The sequence below is a fragment of the Onychostruthus taczanowskii genome, unplaced genomic scaffold (genome assembly GCF_017590055.1).
Source record: "Onychostruthus taczanowskii isolate IOZ18803 unplaced genomic scaffold, ASM1759005v1 scaffold3, whole genome shotgun sequence".
NCBI classification, from domain to species: Eukaryota; Metazoa; Chordata; class Aves; order Passeriformes; family Passeridae; genus Onychostruthus; species Onychostruthus taczanowskii.
The window spans coordinates 20893354-20913719 of record NW_024500349.1 but is presented as its reverse complement, the minus strand read 5'-3'; the positions used below and the strand labels follow the sequence as shown (position 1 = coordinate 20913719).

Genomic DNA, 20366 nt, shown 5'->3' with positions numbered 1-20366 from the left:
CTAACTCCAATTATCTATTTTTCGTGCTTGTGGCTGAAGTAATAACACAGACATGATGAGGCAAATAAAAAGCTACCTTTGCGTTCTTCACCTGGGATATTTTTTGCTGCTGCTACCAGTGAAGCCTGTAACTGCTGCAGCCAGAAATCTGTGTTTGCATGAGAAAGATTCTCCATCTGTGCACAGAAATTCACCAAAATATTTCCAGCTGTTTCTTCCCCCCAACCCCATCCTGAACAGAGAGTACAGAAAACTTCTCCCCCTTTCAGTGAGGTAACAGTAAGCTTCAATAAAAAAAGCAGCAACAGGATTCCACCACAGCATCTTCAGAGATGGACATTTGCTTCCTAAACATCCCTGCTGCCCATCACTCATTTCTCAGGCTCTCTGACATCCCATTCAATAAAACACTTGTGCTTCTGTCCATTATGTCCATTGCACTTATCTTCAGCTTCCTCCTATGAATTGTTTTGTCTGCTAGCTCTGCACAAGACAAATCCCATGGCTGCCAGAACATCAAATAAGATGGGTAGTAGTTAATGTCCCTTACTCTTGTAAATTGGGTGCTCACCCCTTAACAAGCAGCCAATAATACAGATCCCCAAAAATCCAGATAGGAAAGAGAGAATTAATGCACACGATTGGGTAAAATCAGCACAAGCTGCGCTTTCTAATGCACCTGGGAATCCACCAACAAGAAAGCAATGGAGATCACATAGGTATTGTGATTGAAATCTTATGTTGCTGTATTTTGCTAAGTGTGACCTTATATTTGTATTGTGATTTTGCCATGAATGAGTGTTTTAGGCTGCTCAAAGGATCACTGGCAAAAGCAGGTTCAATATGAAAGTGAAAGCGTGATGAAGTTCATTAGCAAGGTTCTCTCTGCTATGTAGTAGGTGGTTAAAGCACACAGAGAAAAAACAGGCTAAAATCTAAAATCAACCAGTCTAAAACTAAAATCAGTCTAAAATGACCTGTGTGAAGGCTGGGGATGGAAGAGAGTGAGGCTGGGAAAGCATAAGGATAAAAAGGAATAAGGACAATCCTATGGAATCACAAGGTTCACAGTGGCTGATCCTGCCAAACTCAGCCCAGGACTTGACCAACAGTTTAGGCCTAAAGGTTTCAACAATATTTGAAATTAGCAGGGTTTAACTGATAACCTAATGTAAACATTTTAACAAAAGACTCTATAGAATTTGCTTCAAGCACAACAGTAACTCACTTATGGGCATCCTCAGGACTTTAATGGATCCAAGAGAGCTCCGTTCCTTGTTCATTTCTGTATCATAGTCACACTCACACACACACAAACCTAAAGGAGTCTGTACAAGCTGAAAATTCCCACTCTGGTTCACTCAGGGCAGAAGCCTTTGCATCTTCTCAGAGGATGAAATGTTGAGCCTTGAGGAGTGGGGGTGTCAGCCCAGGCTCCATCATCAGCTTTCAGCAGCGATCCTCTGAGCACAGCAACCTTGAGAGTCCACAAGCTGCAGGGGCAGATTCTGGTCACAGCCCTCTGTGACCAGGAGAGCCCAAAGGGTCTCACTCTGGATGCTGCTTAGAGGGTTGCAAGAGTTTTGCCTTCAGTCATAATGATTTTTTTGTCCTGGACAAAATTTGGGTTGATAACTTTCTTGGAAAGTTCAATAGCAAACGTGTTGTTCCACTTGGGCTGTTATCCAGGCAAGGTAAATAAGTTTGCAAGGCTGTTGGTTAAAAAGCAGGAGCTCATTAGACAGCCCAAGTTCTGGGAGCCCAACAGTGTCCCTGACAAGCTCAGCCCAGGAGCTCTTCATCAAGGCTGAGCCCTAATGAGCATTTCTGAGATCTCAGTGCAGCCTGAGGGAGTGGGAGGGGAACAGATTTCAGCACATTATGTATCATTCAGCTGAATCAAAATCCCAAGTAAAATCAAATATATTGAAATAAATCAATTTGACATTAAACATCTCATGCTCTATGCTTGGAACAGCTGAAAGAATCTGTTTGGATTATTGGACTCTGAGAACCAGGCATGGCTGTTCTTCTTTCTGAAATTATCCAGGGTCAAGAGTACAAATGAACAAACATTTAGAGAAAAGCTTTTCTATTTGTTAAAGACAGAAATTATTATTTTAGAACCTATTTATTTCCTCATCTCAATGCTTATAGAAACAGTGACAACAACCATCTTCATTTAAGATTTTAAATTTTGCATGTTTACTTATGTACACAGAAACAGGTATTTTAATTGCAGTGCAATTAAATTAACTCCATAACATTTCATAGCACGCCATGAATAATAGATAAGAAGTAAATTGAAACCTGTCTCCACATTTCCAGGTTTGGTGATGAGAATTAATGGATTTGAATGCCACACTCAGCTGTAATAAAGGGGAAACAATGGGCTGGGTTGGCTGAGGCTTTCATTTCCTGGTGCCACCTCATTGCCCCACTCATCTCATGCCAGTGCTCAGTGCCCAGTGGGCCATTCCTCCCTGGAAAATGCACATTTTCAAACCTGGCTTTGTGGCCACAGTGCCCATCTCTCATGGGTTAAAGCAGAGGATGTCTGTAAATGGTCAGTGAGGAGTAAAAGCCATTTTCTCACAAAACGCTTTCTGGTTTTCTGCAGGTGATTTAGAAAACCTGCTTCCCTAAATAATCAAGTGTTTTTCCATCCTGCTTGCAAGGCTTCTGTCTAATTCCATCTTTCTATGGTGTGGAAGAGTGTAGAGGAATTTATAAGGCTGGTGGCCTTTTTCTAGTGCCAGTTCTGCTAAATTCAAAGTTGAATTTTCATGTCCTTTACCCCAGTAGAGAGGAAAGGCTTTGACTGACCTCAGACTCCAGGCAGCAAAGTAAATCCCCAGGAATCTTGTCAAGTATGTCCTTCCCAAACACTTAGGAATCACAAGATTATATATCATTTACCCCAAAAATGAATAAAGAGAGTCCTTAAGCTACCCAGCACTGTAAGTTAAAGGTGGGAGCATGCTTGCATGTTCCCATAAATCCCAATAATTTTGAGATTTTTGGATGTGATCAAACCGAGCTATTAAGACCATACCTTTAGCTTTTGCTTCAATTTTAAACCAAAGACTATTGATGGCCCCAACATCTCACAAATAAAAGTATGTACTAACATTGCTGTAAGGATTCCTATGGATCCTTTGTGTGTGTGTGTGTGTGAAAACCATCAGATTTTGCTATCTTAAAAAGCAATCCCTGATGCACCAGCTCTGGTATTGTGAACTGATGATTTTTTTTGCAAAGGAAGATCCTTTACATCAAAAGTTGACCTCACACCCAGAGAAAAAGAAACTGAATCCAGTTTCAGCAGAACTGAGTAGGCTCAGTACCCGAGTGGGATGTTGTATGAAGCTTGTGGATAAATACAGGCATTTCCTTCCCTTTTCTTTTCCTTTCCTTCTCCCTCTCATCTTTTTCCATCTTTTTCCCTTTCCAACCTGTCACATTCATATTTTCCGAAAATTCCCTTTGCCCAGGATTTTTCTCCTGAGAAGCTGAGAAGCCTCAGAGAAGAAGGAAAACAATTCTTATCTGATTTGCTTCTCCTGTGTTGTGCTTATTTGGAAGATTGTTTACCCACAGGTGATTGTTTCACTGCATTCTGGTGTGAGTTGTTTTCACTCTGGCCAATCAGTGCCGAGCTGTGTCAGGACTCTTTCCAGAGTCATAAGTTTTCATTATTATCTTTTTAGCATTCTGTAAGTATCCTTTCTGTATTCTTTAGTATAGTTTAGTCTAGTAGTCTGTGATATAATATAGTATCATAAAATAATGAATTAGCCTTCTGAGAATATGGAGTCAGATTCAACATTTCTTCCTTCATCGTGGCACCCTGCAAATACAATACCAACCTTTATTTCTTTATATCTTATGTGTTGCAAGGAATTGCATGATGAAAATCTGATGGACAAGATATGAGAATTAAACCAACCTCTACAAATCTTTTGTTGAATGTGTTTCATGTCTGGCACCCAGCAAATGCAAGAATATAAGAATAAAAATATACATAACATAAAAGTGTGCCCACAACTACAGAGCCTTTGTTTTATTTGGGAAGAAAACACCCAGTTTTGGCCTTTATAGGTGTAAATAGGCTCATGTGTCCATAGTATGTTATACCAGGTACTGACAACAGGAGCCTTGAACTTTCTCTTCTTCAAATCTTGAAGAAATTTTAGAATGACTTACACAGCTGAGACACTGCTGCTATTTCAGATTATTTCTTCCTCCTGCTTTTATATTATTTTGACACAAAACCACTTGTGGCAGGCGATGTGAACATTACACATTTCATAGCAGGAGAAAATCCCTTTGACCCTCAAGCTGTGTGCTCCTGTTGCCACAGACTCAAAGCTCCAGTTTCAGCTTGAAAAGGTGAGAGTGAGATGAGGGATGGAACAAATTCCAGACATTTTTTCCCACTCTGTTTGCTGAATTTGATAGACTTTTAAAGCCTGGCTTCTGAGAGGCAATTTCAGACACTTCTCTTAGCATCATCCAATTATGCATTGGCTGCAGCTCACTGCATCTATCAAAGTGTCACGGATGCTTTCATGTAGGCAATATATTGCTTTTTCAGACCCAAGAGAGGGGAAAAATCAGGCACCCCAGCATCTTCTCCTTAAGTAGGTGTTGAGCAAATTAGCCCCATTACAATCCAGCCTGCATTAGTCCATTAAAGAGCTGGAGGAAGATTCCTTTGTGCAAATGACTGGATGGTTTCACTGTATATTTGTATTAGTCATTTCCTGCTGTTCTTTAAAGAAAGTTCTTGATCACTGATGTTTAAAAGGTCTTCATTTCCATATAAGCATAACTTCAAAAAAAGAAAAAAAAAAAAAAGAAAAAACAAAGATAGAAAGCATTCTCATATATTTTAAAAGGTAATTAATTATTTTTTAATATCGTAAATTAAACTTTGTGGCTCAAAGGACATAACAGAGTGCAGATACCCAGGGAATTATCCTTTGATTAGGGTGGCTTCTCGTACACAAAACTTTTCTCCTTTCCCAAACCATTTGTGCTGCTGCTGCCAGATTTAATGGTAGATTATGCACAGCAGGTATTTGGGCTCTGATTTAGAGGATTTACACATCCCACCTGGAATGAACCTGCTGAATTCAAACCAGCAGCACTGGCTGGGGCTCTTCAGCTGTTTTGAGACACTGGAAAGATTTGTGGTAATGAAATGATGCCTTGGACATGAATTTGACCTCTTTTCACATTCCTGTTACACAAGAAGTTTAAAGACAGACTGAAAATGTAAAAAAATGGGGGAGGGGAAACCCCTTTAAAAATATATATACACTCACTTCTGTTGTACCACAGACTACAAGAGCCAGCAAAGTCACAATTGGACAAGAAACCACAAAACCAGAGGTGGAGATGCTGAAAAAAAAAAAGACCTCACAGAAACGTGTCATAGGTGCAGAATTACAATATCAAGATTACTAACGAAAAAGTGAAAATTCCTGCAGAAAACTGTTGAAAAGAGCAGGCAGGGAGAAACTCCTCTGTCCCAGGTAAGGTGGAAAGAATAAAGGGTGATCTGTTGGGGGTTGTGCAGTTTAGATCTTCCTTTACAATTATTCTGTGTTATAAAAGAGAAGACCTCTTTTCTAGACAGTGCTTGACACTCAGGTTTTTTTCAGCTCTTCCTGTCTAATAAATAATACAGTCTCTAAAAAACCACACTCTGCCAAACAGATGCTTTAGTCAATCATCTTATTATGTATTAAATAGCTCATCCACTGTTCTCTGTGTTTAGGTCCTTAAAATCTGCCTCTCCTGAAGGCTGTGGTTTATTCTCACCCATCTGGACCTTAATTCCAGGGTGTGATGCCTTCAAGTACCTAAAGCTGCCTCTGGTTTACCTCAGATAATCAAATTTTTGTGTTTTGCTTCTTCATTAAAAAAAAAAAAAAAAGAAAAAATATATATTTGGGTATAAAAAAAAGAAGGTTTTTCAACATGTACATATCCAATGCAATGTCTGGGACATTGAGGGAAATTTCCAGATACACCAAATGCTCCTTGATGAAGCAATATTAGGAATATTAATATTACAACTTTATTTCCTTCACTACTCTAATTCTCTTAGTGTTATTCTGATAGGCCTCTGAGGAGAGAGAGAAGAGCAATCCATATTTTTCCATCTGAGTAGGTGATAAGCAAATTTTCCTGATGGAAACGTGCATCGGACCATTTAGCAAGCTGGAGATTACTGTGTGTAAGAGAATGATTTTAATACACACTTACAGAGAAAGCAATTTCCTGTTACTCTGTAATAACAATTATCCATACAAAAGAGTCTGAATTTTACATCATCATGAATTTTTTTTTTAAATATAATTTCATCCTCTGACAAAAGGAAATGAGATTCCTTTATCCTAGGTCTTTTATTTTGACAAAAATGCCAATTAGCTACTTTACACCATTTAAGGATTCACTATTATGTGGGTCAGAAAATGGCTTCAGCTATTCTTTTAAAGCAACATAGCAATGGAATGTATGATAAAAGCTATTCTAATCTCTGTGCAGTAAACAGCCTTCATAAATCACTGGAAGCTCTCTGCAGCATCATTCCCTCCGTTCTCACTGGGCCACAAATCCCACATATGTTAATACTCATCCCATAAACAGCAATTGATGGGGATTTCCCCTCTTGGCCAGGAGGTTCCAGTTTCTCTTGTGCTATAAAAAAATCTCAAAACACCGAAAAACTTCAACATGCACAGGTGACCATAACTCCTGAGCTGACAGGCAGCATTTGGGAGTTGAGTTTTCATACCATGATTTCATCAACCAAATAAAATCAACAATACATCTCCAAAAAATGTGAAATTTATTATAAAACCCTCATCCTAGTAAGGGGAAAAAAAAAAAAGCATAAGGTGATCATAAGGTTCTTTATCTTATCTGTGTAAAACTGTGTCAGTCAAGCAATTCTAAATTAACCATAATTTTTATACTTGCACCAAAGCTGCAAAATAATTTGTTCCAGTCTGTGCTGGTTGGCACTAGAAATTACAATGCTTTCAATTAAAAAGCTATAATTTATTATTTTAGTTAGAAGGATGCTGTTCAGAATGTGAAAGATTCCTTTTGATTAAGGAGTATATAATTTGGCATTGCACATCCCAAATAGCCAACAGTGAAGGAAAGACATCACAACACTGATATTTTTCCTTTTCCAGATGATCTGAATTCAGGTCTGTTTTTGCAAACTAGACATTAACAGTTCCTATTTGTTTTTCATCTCCTTTCTCCCACATCATGCAACTGAAATGGTTCTGATTGATGAATCCTTATGCCATGAAAAATGAGGATCAGTTACCAAGCAAAACCCTACACTGTATCCTTACAGAAGGGGACTGTGAAATGTAAAAGGATTTTACAGCTGAGATTTCCAAATCATGTCTAACTTCTCAGGAAAAGCCAGAAATTAATCTTTACCAAATCTGGTGATGTTGTGAGAGTTCAGAAATAAATTAAAAATGGATTGCACTCATGAAATTTATCCTCTTTCTCCCAATTAAAGCTGCCATTGTATTCACCATTATGTTTCTGTTACTATAGTGATGAAATCTCTGTAGAAACCTGGAGAGATACTGATTGCTGCATTTCATGTATAATTTTTCACAATCTACCTTCCATTCCTTACTTCCTAAATGGCCACAAAACAGCATCATTTATCATAACAGATGGGTGTGTACACACATATCAATTACAGCATTGTCAGGAATCACACAGAAATAAGTTGGCAGTTATTTTTAAAAGAACCAAGAAATGGAATTATTTTGTGCTGGTTTCAAGTAACCATTCCCTACCTCAGAGTTATTGCTAAGCTGTGGAGGGTAAAACTGAAGGACAATTTGACTCTCACTTGAAGCTGAGCAGCTTTATTTCAGTTTAAACTTCTTCACACTTAATGAATATTCTTTTCTAATAGCAAGCACACACCACATGAATGTTTCACTTGTCTTTAAGTATTATTTTTCTTAAGTTCAAATATCCATTACTATCAAATATTTGTCCCATTCCATTAAGCCATTTCTGTATCATTTGTGAATGCAGATATCTCAGCTCTTTAAATACCTCTCCATATTTTCCCTCTAAACACCTTATTTTTTAATGGACTATTTCCATATTTATTCTTCACAAATGGGGAATGCATTTTGGTTTTCTTCTTCATTTAGCAAGGTTTAGATTTTGTGATGGCAGCATTCACATTTTTACTTTTTAAAGTTTCTTTTAGCTTGAGGTTTTTTTCCCTCCAGCTGCTCTCTGGACTTGAAGTTGCTAGGGGTGGAGATTCTTCCCTTTTCCTATTAATGGGGTAGAGGGGACTCAAACAGCTTTGCCCTGAGTCCAGTGGGAAAAAAATAAGGATTTAATTTCGGACAGGGAAGGAAAAGTCAATGCCAAAGGTTCCTCACCCTTCCCTGTCCAGCAGGGATTGTCTATTTTCTCCCCACACATTTAAGAGGAGATGGGACACTTCTAAATTCCAGTTTTTTCCCAAGGCAGATTTCATCAGCACAGCCAGGGGAGTCCAGAATTCTGCTTCTCTCACCTTCAACTAAATTTTTTTCATCTCCTGCAATTCAACAGCTCTGCATTTTTCATGCATTTGCTGCCTTTTGCAGGGAGCTGTGACCCAGGGCTACTTTGCCTGACAGAGAACATGAAACACCTGCTTTTCCAAGCAGTCCCCTGGGATAAACCCTGGGATAAACCAAGCAGCCCCTGGGATAAACCAGGCTGACTGGCAGAGAGGATTTCGTGCCCTCCTCACCACGAGCAGTCAGTGGGCTTGGACAGCTCAGTGCACACAAGGATGCGCCTGGAAAGGAACCTGAAAAAGAAAGTTCAGTTCAGAAACACCCTGGGATGTTTTTAATTACTGAGAGCTAATCTTATCTCTGATTAAGTCTGGGCCATCTCGAGGTTAGCACAAGGACCTGGGGAAGCCAGACATAAACATGAGATGCCTTCCTGCTTTCTTCACCCGTGGGTGACAATAATTATTTCTTGCCTATTGGAAGTGCAGGTTCTATTTCCCCGTCAAGTACAGGAGATTAACTCACAGGGAGGAGGCCAAGTCCAGCTGCTGCTTAAAGTCTGCTATTCATCTCTAACTTTGGATGAAATGTAAGGAACTTTGGGTGAAATCTCTAAATTCATGTTAAATGTAATTTGAAATTAGCACTGGAGATGGATAGGAAAGCTGTCTATGTTACTGGTGCCAGAGACCCTTTATGGTGTCATTCTCAAAAGTATTTAGGAGCTTAAGTCACATTATTGCAATGCCATTCTCACTGAAAATCCAGTTTGGCATCTATGTATTTCTTTGGGGAGCATAAATATATTTTAAAATATACCCTTATTAGTTGTCTGTTCTTTTCCTGTGAATGAAAGATGCAGATATTTGTACAAAGGAGGTGAACTTTACCCACCTTCATTGATATCTAAGCTTCAAACAGCTCACCCTTCATAAAATTAATGTCAGATGGTTTAAAAGCTATATTAGAGCTATGACAGACAGCTTGGAGGGAACAAGAGATGATATGAATTGAATTTGTTCTGTACCTGGTATCCCACTTTGAAGTGGAATAGTGGTGACAATTCAGAAAGTCAGAAGAAGGATTAATAAGTGTTTTATCTCTTTAACCTGCCATGAAATTTCCTAATTTCATTTGTGGATAGTCTTCCTCTTCATTTCACACGTGCATCTTCCAATGAACTCAAACTTTCTGTGCAGTGCCCTGCCCAAAGCCTCCAAAACAGAGTTTAACTTTCTACAGCAACACTCATTAAATTTAGAGCCTAATGAAGCAAAGCTCTGCACAAAAGACAGCAATTTTCCACAGCACATTAAAGACAGAGATCTGGTGTTCCACCATGAGTTCTTTCCCCCCTTCCTCACAGCCCTGAGTGTTCTGAAAGAAGGTAACTTTAAAGATTCAGCAGCAAGCCAAAAATTCAACAGAAAAACAATAGAATTTTTCTCAGGATATTCCAGGACTACTTCTTCCTTTGAAAGTTTCTCTTCTACCTCAACCTCTACTTCAAAGCTGCCAAGGATTAAATAAGAAAGAATTAGCAAATTATTTTATTGATCCTGAGAATGTTTGTTATAGGGAAGGATCCAGCACCATGATCTTTGTCAGAGCTGTGCCCACATTTTTAATGGATTCTCTTGCTGGAGAGGCACCATCACAAATTCCACCCAGAGGTCAGTTGGCTTTCCTTGGATTCACCTCATTTTAACTAGTGCTGACATCCTGAAAGGGAAGTACTATCTGTAATGATTGTATCATTCTTAGCTTCTCTCTTTAGTGTCTAATAATGAATCCTTTTCTTGTGCAGCCAATGCTTAATGCAGAGACAATATCTTTCTGTCTTAAAAGTTCATCAGCCAGGGTAATTCAGAAATACTGATCCTTTGGACCAGACTAACCATGAGATCACACTCTCTGTCCCTAAGCAAACCACATGGAGAAACAAGAAGAGAAACCCTGGTTCCCCTGCAGGAGAGGGAGGATCCTCTAAAATTGCTGGAGTTCCTCCTTAGAGAGGTGGGCTCTTGCTTTCCCTCTCTGTTTTTGAAGGATAAGAAAACTTAGTTTTATGGGCAGAAGTTTACTGTGCTATTAACTCCAGGGCCAGGGAATGAGCCCTGTTCCATTTTTCTAGGAGTACAGATGCAGCCATAAAGACAAAGGTCTCTCCCATCCTACCCAACAGGGGCTTCAGCCAGGGAGGAGCTGCAGGTCTCAGGAGTGAGTGAATTTCCCAGGCTTCTGTCCTACTTCTTGTTAATGTCATCATCTGTATAAAATTAACATGAATCTCAGAATCATAGTATGGTTTAACCAGGTTGCTCAGAGCCCCATCCAGCTGACCTTGAACACTTCCAGGGATGGGGCAGCCACAGCTTCTCTGGATAATCTTTTCCAGTTCCTTATCACCCTCACAGTAAAGAATTTTATCCTCATGTCTCACCTACACGTGCCCCTTCTCAGTGTGAAGCCATTTCCCCTTGTCCCATCTCTCCATGCCCTTGTTCCAAGTCCCTCTCCTGCTCTCTTTAGGCACTGGGAGAGGCTCTAAATCTTCCAGGAGACTGAGCAACCCCAGATCTACCATATACACCCTGAACAACCCATCTATATGAATCTTACATATACACTGACATTTTCTTTATATATGTGTAAATGTTCATGCACACACACATACACACACACAGAAAGGTAACAGCCACCAGTTTTCCCAGTCTTCCACTCAGCTTCAGTCAGAGTTTTTAAATTCACTTTATAGATGCACCCTTGTATTTTTTTTGGACTGCACTAAAGCAGTGAATTGAAACAGAGATAATCAAAGAAAAGATAAAGGCCAACACCTTTTACAGACAGTGTGTTAGAGTGCAGACATCCCACACTGTGAGGTTGACAAACACATCTTCCTCCGTGTTTCCCACGCACTCTGTCCAGCCTCACTCCTGATTTTCTGCGAAAGACTCTCAGAAACCCAGGGATGAGATGAGCACGGGGAAACGCTCAGCTTGGAGCCTCCCCAGCTGAGGCTTCTGCCTCTCCCAGGAGACCCTGTGTAATCACTTCAGCTCCTTCCCTGGCTCACACAGACACCTCCCTCAACACCCCCATGTACAAATAGCACGGTTCCTGGAGGAACAGCATCTCCAGAGTGGGGAGGGATCGCTGCAAGGGGACACAGGGATGCCAAAGGCAGCGGGGAGGCTTTTCCAGCTGGGCTGAGATCATGCTCCTCCTGCACGGAAAGAAGTGACTCCTTGAACCTTCACTTAGAGGGATGGAAAATAATGTAAGTCCTGTGGTTTACTGCACTTTCTCTTCTTAGGAAAAAAAAAAAAAAAAGGTGGTTTGTGGTAGACTCTTCTATAGGATTCAGTCACCTTTTGTTTGCCTAAAAATCATTAAAAAACCTGAGCAGCAAATTTTTCTTCCTGAGTGGCATGAAAAAAAGTGGAACTGGGGAGGAGTGAGTATTTATTTATTCCTTTACACAGGCGTTTCCCCAGTGTTTTTGACTTGTTATTTTGCTGAAATAAGTTAACTAGGGTCAAAAGTAGAACCCTAGAAAAGTGAATAGGCATATAAGAAAGTTTTTTTTCTGAGCATGAAAATTGCAGATCTGTATATTTAATCTATAAACATCAGGTTTTCTAGATGTAATATTTATTTCAAAGCAAAGACAGAAGAATTTCAATAACCTTAAGTTTTATAACATTATTCTCTCTTACATAGGTTTATGCTTAGTAATATTGTTCTGATACAGACTAACACGTGGTTTTTTTGAGACTTAAGAATGAGAGACTTATTTTAAGACTTTTTGAGACTTATTTTAAATAGGTTTTTTTTGTGTGTGTTTGAATAAGGCAGAATTGAATCTGTTTTATTTGTGGAATATGCTGTACTGTGCCTGGTGAATGCTTTTAAAACTGTGGGGCAAAATAAACTAAAAAGTGAGACCAGGGAAAACTAGATGCTCTGGAGGTTCCTCCTGTGGTACAGGTGCTGCTCCTTTTCCATGTCTCAAAGGTTTTAATTTTTTTATTGTATTACATTTTGGGTTTCTTTGTAATCATTTGACTTGTTCAGATATATTTTCCATATCCACAAAAAAAGTTTTGTTTGAAATTCGAGTTTCAAAATTTGAAAAGGGCAAATAGTGAATTTAATAAAGAAAAGTGAGGAACCTAATGACATTATGTGTGTCCTTATTAAGTGAGACTATTAAATGACACACCTAATGCAAATGGTTTGTTCAGAACTTACTTCTGATTAGATACATTTTAATATATTTAGAAAACTATCAGACAAAAGACCATGTAAATGGAATATTTCATTAAATTATGGGACTAATAAGGCTTTGTCAATCCAAGTTAAAATTGAGATTGTGGATTCAAATTAGTTTTTTTTAAAACTTATAGTTAAAAGCTTTCTCAGTGTGTTTTGGTGATAGATGAGGGGGTGTCTTTCAGGTTTTCTTTCATGGACCAGATACATTTTGTTATGGTCTTGGAAAAAAATATTTCTCTTGCATTTGTCCTAAGTTTTTTCCTCCATATATTTAGCTGCTGAGAGACCTTTTTGTATCAAAATGTACACAATTGAAGGAATCTTCAGAATGATAAAATGACAAGTCTGAGATACTTTTGGTGCATTTATTACTTTCCTCTTAATGGTGACAGTCCAAAATCCAAACCACGACTTTCTACAGCTTTTGTTTGTTGTAACCAAGTCATGTTAATATGAGTTATAAGTTTATAGAACCATTAATCACTTTTGAAACACTGCTTACATGTGGAAAGACAAAAAATCTGACTTATTGTCAGCCTGACCTGTAAAAACCTAAATCTCAAAACCAAAAAACCTAACTGCAGTTCTCACATGGACGTGCTTTAGCTCTTGGATGTTAGAGGCAGCAAGAGCATAGCTCTCATTCCTTAGTGGTGAAGACAACTCAGATTCCTCCTGTTTGCTTCAAAGCTGAGTATCCATAAAATCTGCAGGTGGTTCAGAACAGCACTGTAGAAAATAGATGGTTAAAAATCAGAGCTTGCCCCTCTCCTGGCAGCCAAGTGTAACCTGCTGCACATTCTCTTCCTTCCTCCCACTGTCATCCTTGGGCAGGACCCTGCCTGCCAAGCTTGGTGAAATGAGTGAATTCTCCTTTCTCCTGCTCGTGCTCCTCTTCCCCACTTCAGAGTGATGAAAGTGAGTGTTTCACACTGTCTGGTCACACTTCTAAAACCTGCCCCCAGGCCTGCTGATGTTTCTTGGTATGGCACTTCTAAATCAAGATATATTCCATTTCTTACTCAAGTTAGGAGAGGGCTGGGTCCTGACCTGTTTCTTCTCTTTGTTCTGTAAAACCTCACACCTCAGGTTTACTTCCCTGCCATCTGACCAGCACCTGACCAGTTTCCTTGATAACAGCAGAGGAAAGAGACTATCTCAATTAATCTCAGTAAGAGAATATCTCAATTCTTTGTGCAGTTGCCGCCATACAAAGCCACAGTGTGGAGAATCAGTGGATTCAGATATTATCACACTTTAACCACAAATATATGCAATTTTATAAATTAACTTTCCTGTAGGACAGCTCCAACCATAGCCCTGAGCTGTGGGGGTTCCTTGGGGTCTTCTCTACTCCCTGGGCTCCTCAGAGGTAGGAGAGATAATTCCGGATCCTGTTGTTGGCTCATGGACTTTCCAACCAATCTTTCCTTGCATTCTGGTTACACCCACTATCCTTAGGGACAGGGATGGCCAGGGAATGCCTGGATGATGATGACTCAGAGTGCAGACCACATTGTCACATTTGCAGTTGGCTTTTACCCTCTTGTTCTTGCCACTTTTGGAGGCTTTTGTGCTTCTTGATGACCAACAGGTTGTTTCCAAGCTTTGGTTATTTCCTTGGGGACACCAAGGATACGAGTTAGGGTTCATGGGCTGATGTTAATGGCCAGGTGATTACACCTAACTCATCCTAACTCCAGCAGCAATGGACTCATCCATGGTCATTAACAGCTTTTCAGCTCTTTTCTCTCAGGTTCACTCCTGTGCTGCCACTGAGTTTCTCTGCTTCCTCACTGCTTGCAACTGGCCTTTTGACAACTTGTCAATTGACTGCTCAAGCACTTACAGAAAGTGATCTCTGCACAGATTTAAATTATTTATGATGGCAAAGTAGCTGAAAATTAGTGCCCCCTTACCAGGCAAAAGAAAATGTGACTTAACGCTTCACTAATTGCTAAGAAGGCTTGTGCTGGAAGTAATCATTAATGAGACAATTCAATATTAGGCAATCATAGAATTTTTATGTGTTCACAGTCTGCTGGTGACTAATGATGCTTGCCCAGTCCCACCACTGACTGTAGAATCACCAATCTTTGGAAGTTTAGCAGGTGTCCATTAGTAGGGGCAGTGAGAAGAGTTGGTGTAATGGATGCAAAGAGTTGAATTTATCTTGTCTCACTTGAGACATCTCAGGTCATCAATTGTAGTCAACTGGCATTTCTTTCCTGAAATAAATGTGAAAAGGGGTCTCAGCAGGCAGCTTGGGAGCTCGTGGAGCTGCAGCTGTGTAACTCCAAGATGGAGGAACTCCCAACTTCACTGAGGTGAAATGAGTCCCACCCAGAGGGGCTTTCTGGATGAATGCCAACTGGCTTTATCAGGTGAATTGTTTTGTCACTCTCCACACTGTTTGCTGCCTTCATTCCCCAGCCTAGAACACTAAACTGTAAATCCCAGTTTAAAGAGTGGGAATTTATCTGACACTAGTGAGAAAAATCTGTTGCTTTTTTTTTTTTTGTACTCTCCATGTGTCTATGTTAATCTCTGTGTTTAGTCATCATTAGCTGCTCTGAATTCACAGTTTTGCTGATGTCAAGGAGGGTGTAGGGTCTGCCTCCCTTGGCAATCTCAGTGGAGCTGCACAGGATGGTGGAAATCAGACCTGGGAGAAGTTCCTTGCAGGCTGCAATGGAGGAGTAACTAAATGGGCTGAAGAAGGGGTAAAGTGTGCTCTCCTTATGGAGAGGCATTTTGGGGGCTGCCTTTTACCTTTCAAATAAAAGACAGACTGAGAGAGCTGAGGCTGTTCATCCTGGAGAAGAGAAGGCTCCAGGGATACCTTAGAGCTCCTTCCAGTGCCTAAAGAGGCTCCAGGAGAGCTGAGAGGGACTGGGGACAAGAGAATGGAGTGACAGGACAATGGATTTAAACTGACAGAGATTTAAACTGGATATTAGGGAAAAATTCTTTCCTGTGAGGGTGGTGAGGCCTCAGGGCCCAGGGTGCCCAGAGAAGCTGTGGCTGCCCAAGTGTCCAAGGCCAGGCTGGATGGGTCTTGGAGCAATCTGGGATAGTGGAAGGTGTCCCTCCCTGTTGAGGCGAACACCTCATGTGTGGAGACACGAGGCTTGACTCCATTTTCTCAGAAGGCTGATTTATTATCTTATATATTATACTAAAATACTACATTAAAACTATACTAAAAGAACAGAGAGAAAAGAAGAATGATCAGAAAGCTACAAAGAACAGGAATAGAATAGAATGCATAACAAAATCCTGTGACTGCTCACAGCCTCACAGGATTTTGTGAGGCACAGGTGGCTGTGATTGGTCATCAATTGAAAACAATCCACATGGACCAATTGAAGATGCATCTGTTGCATTGCACAGCAGCAGATAGTTATTGTTTACATTTTTTTCTTGGGACTCCCAGCTCCCAGGAGGGAAAAAATCCTAGGAAAGGATTTTTCATAAAATATCATAGTGACACCTGCCCATGGCAGGGGATTGGAACTGGATGATCTTAAGGATCCCTTCCAACCCAAACTATTAAGTATTTCGATTAATGCAATATTTTCTTTCCTTTTTATTGTGACAGTTTTGTATAGTGGGAAGACAAGAGGCAAGAGGCATAAATTAAAACAAGGGGGATCCAAATGAGAGACAGTCAAGTTTTGGAACAGGTTACTCAAAGAGGTTGTGCCAACTCTGTTCCTGGAAATTTGTCTGGGTAAAGCCCTGACCTCATGATTTACCCATTTTGAGGAACCTCCTAAATTCCCTTTCAACCCAAATTATTCTCTGATTAAAAAGTTACACGTGTTAAGATACAAGTGTATTTTAATATGTATCTTAAGAGCCATTAAGAAAATGTCAGCTTGGTTTGATTAAATCATCTGCCTCAAAACACAGAAACATTTTTGGGGAAAGAGTAGAACAGTTCTACAGAAACTTTGATCTCCTATTACTTACATATTTTATGTATTTAGTTCTAGAAAAATTTGACTTCTCCTCCAGAAATTCAGGTGTAGAAAGATGCAACACAGCCCAAGTGAAACATAGTAACAATCTGCCAAGTTAAAAAAAACCAACCAACCAAACAAAAAGAAATAGGGTTATCCTGGCAACTCTAATCATACTAACTATTTTGGTCATGCTGAACATAGGAATAATCAATATTTTTCACCTCTTTTTGTAACAGATGATGAAACCGTAAAAGCAAATAATTGAGAACAATTTTGTTCATTAACTGGGATTGAATTGGGGTGATTGTTATCACAATTAAAGGAGAGAAAACATCTTTGACAATAACCATGTTTCCCAGTCTGTTCACAAAGAGTATTCCTAAAGAGGAAAACAAATTTGGAAGAAGGCATCTTTACTTACTTTGGAAATATATCCAGCTACACATTTTGGTATTTGAGAAAGAATTAATAGAAAGTACGTTTGATGGCTGAGAGAAAAAATTATAATTTTTTTTTTGTTTGTTTCTTTGTGGTTTTTAATTTAAATAATTATTCTTTGATCATGGTGATTTCATTATCGATGTTTGGTCTTCAGGAATTACAAGGATAAGAAAAAATTTAATTTTCAGGAGATATTAAATGTAACACTGCTTTGTAGGTATTTCAAGTCTAGAGAAAAGGCCAAAATGGTACTTTGTTTCTTCTGTGACACGAAAGAGAAAAATGGTCATGAATCAACATTTTTTTCTACTTTAGGTCAAATTGCTCCATTGATACCTGCTCACATAAAAATTAAATACATCTCAACTGTCTTTTGTGTGCCACCCTCCCTGAGACTATGACTAACAGAAATTATTTTGGGGGTAATTTAAAGATGCTTGAATGAATCAGGGACATTTTTTCCCCAATTACTCAATTTCTAACAATTGCTAGATTTTATTCAGCATTAGGCTGATTTGTTCAGAATTGCCCATGGATGAAAAGTGTAGTTTTAGCCTTTTGCTCCATGGCTTGCAGCTGTTCTCATGGAAATTTTGCTGCTGACATGTGAGACAACAAGCTCAAGGCTTGATTTCCTTCCCTTAATGTTTGAAAAATTAATTTTTTCATAATTGTTATAAAACCACCAAGAAAGATCTCCCTGCCTGCTCTCCAGCTCTGGCAGAGGACTCCAGGCTCTACGTGCCCTCGTGCTTCCTTCTAATTCCCCATCCTTGGTTTTAGCCAGCTACCTCTTGTTTTCCTAGAATCTCCTCTGCCCTGGAATAATCTTGAGGGAAAATGGTGTGAGAATCAAAGTTTATTTTCTGGAAGGTTACAAGATGGTTTCTTGGAAGGGAAGACATAAAACCACAATGAAATCTGCAACAAACACAGAATTTTAATGGTGAACTTTTGAGAGCAGGTGAACTTTTATGGAAGTGGAGGGATGGGTATGTTTGGAAAATTTGGCACAAAGCCTAACAAAGTAATTATTGTATTCCCTCCGTGCATTGCACAGAAATTGCATCTTTTCATGCATCGTTCACAGCTCCCATTACTGATATCACAACATCTGAATTACTCTGAACATCAACAAAACAAACACTGCTTTGTCCAGATGAAGGCTTGAAATCTTGTCAGTGGATGTTGTAGTTTTTGTTTTTGCTGTAATACTACACACAGCTTCCAGACTGTTAACCTGATACTGAAAAGTATGGAATAATGAGTATTCTTGCCTGACTGTCCTATTTCTCTTCCAGAAATGATAATTTGTGCTGGGAGCAAGGGTTACTTCTCATATTCATAATTTCTTGTGCTGCTTTAATGGGAGAGGCAGGCAGACTGTAAAAATGGAGCAATTTCACTGCAGTTAGTTTGTCACTGGCCTCCAGCTGTTCTCACAGCAATGGTTTCCTACAGCTCAGCAATGTGGGGTCAGCTGAAATCATGTTGTATCTGTGGAAAAATGAAAAGGCATTGCACGACAGGGGAAGACACAGGCAGTCAGCACACACAGAAAAATTGTTTACAAAATAAAACAAAGCCTCTTGGTTCAGGCAGGGTTTTCCTGGGGTGTTCCATGTAGTGACTGGAAAGGAAAGGTGGAAGAACAGGTTGGTTGGCAGGAGGACTTAAATTTCAAGATTAAGCTCTCACTGCTGTCATGGAGTGAAATTTGAAGCACACTTGAAGGGGTGGTGGCAGCTTCTGAATGAAAAATGCTGACTGTGTGCCTCTAAGGTGATCTGTGCCTGCTGAGCACAGGGAGAGCCCTTGTCCAGGTGGGATCATTGCCCAGGGTGCAGGTGGGGCTGCACTGGCTCAGGAGTTCCCTGACCCCTTACTGAATTAACAATGTCCTCCCAGAGGTTGTAATCAAAGAAACTATTTTGGAGAAATCTCCTTGCAGAACATGCACTCAGGTTGTGTTTAGTGGATGGATTCTATCCAAAACCTGGCCAGATTTCTTCATCAAAAATGCAAAAGTGTTTTTCTAGCTTATTCTCAATATTTTTGTTCTGAGAGGAAGGCATAAAATATAAACTTTGTTAGATCAAGCACTTCTGTGCTCCATGCTCTGTGGGTCACAAATTAAATCCTCTTGGATGCTGCTCATTCCTGTGCTGGCTCCACCAGGATGGACTTTCCATCTGAGTGTTCCCATCTGCATTATTTAATTCAATACTTGATCCTCCTGTTGCTGACAACTTCCACACGTTTGATGTTGCAGTTGGATGAATTTTACTGTGCCATTTCCAAATATTGGGCTGAACCAGAAGAGTAGGTGTTTGTTTTTGTTTTTGTTTTTGGTTTTTTTTTTTTTTTTCCTGAGCAGCTGAAGGGCATTTAGGATAATGAGTATCTTATGTGAAGTGCTCCAAATACACTCTTAAGTTTATAGAGGTTTGCTTACATCCTATCTGTGCATATAATTAAAAAAAATATGGAGAAGACATCTCACTGCAAAAAGTATTTATCATATATTTTCTTCTTTTTTTTTTTAATTTTTTTTTTTTTTACATTTGTAGAAGCTGATGGCTTAGAAAGTTGATGTTCTTTGCTATGCATGAGCTAACAGTTGTTCCATTTCCATAACTCACCTGTTTTGGAGTTACTTGACTTCCTTTCTACTTGTTTCTATTGTTTGGACAGAATTAGTGACAGGAAGAGAAGCATGAAAAATGGCTGAATTCTTGCTACCTGGAACCAACAACTTTCGCAGGTTCACCCAGGAATCCTTGGCAGCGATCAAGAAGAGAATTGCTGCCAAAAAGAATTGTCAAAAAAATACCACAGAGCAGAAACCTGAGGAGAAAACACGTCCTCAGCTTGACCTAAAAGCTTTCCAGAAGCTGCCAGCTCTCTATGGAAATCCTCCTCCAGAGCTCATTGGGGAACCACTGGAGGATCTCGACCCCTACTACAAAGATCATAAGGTTAGAGCCAACCAAGATACTTGGATTTTATTTTTAATTAATTTAATTTAATTTATTGCATTGCCAAAAGTTTCTGTGGGCAGATTTTCAAAGAGTTTTGCTTACATCCCTTTATG

The 20366-nt window shown here is 39.5% G+C and overlaps 1 protein-coding gene across 1 annotated transcript in view; it reads left to right on the top strand.

Annotated features, from left to right (window-relative positions):
* The first annotated feature begins 19995 nt into the window (after positions 1-19995).
* LOC121338003 (sodium channel protein type 5 subunit alpha-like) overlaps positions 19996-20366 on the top strand; it is a 33688-nt gene continuing 33317 nt past the window's right edge. The window contains exon 1 of the mRNA XM_041408533.1: positions 19996-20250. Within this exon, the coding sequence (XP_041264467.1) occupies positions 19996-20250 (255 nt within the window). The remainder of the gene's footprint in view (positions 20251-20366) is intronic.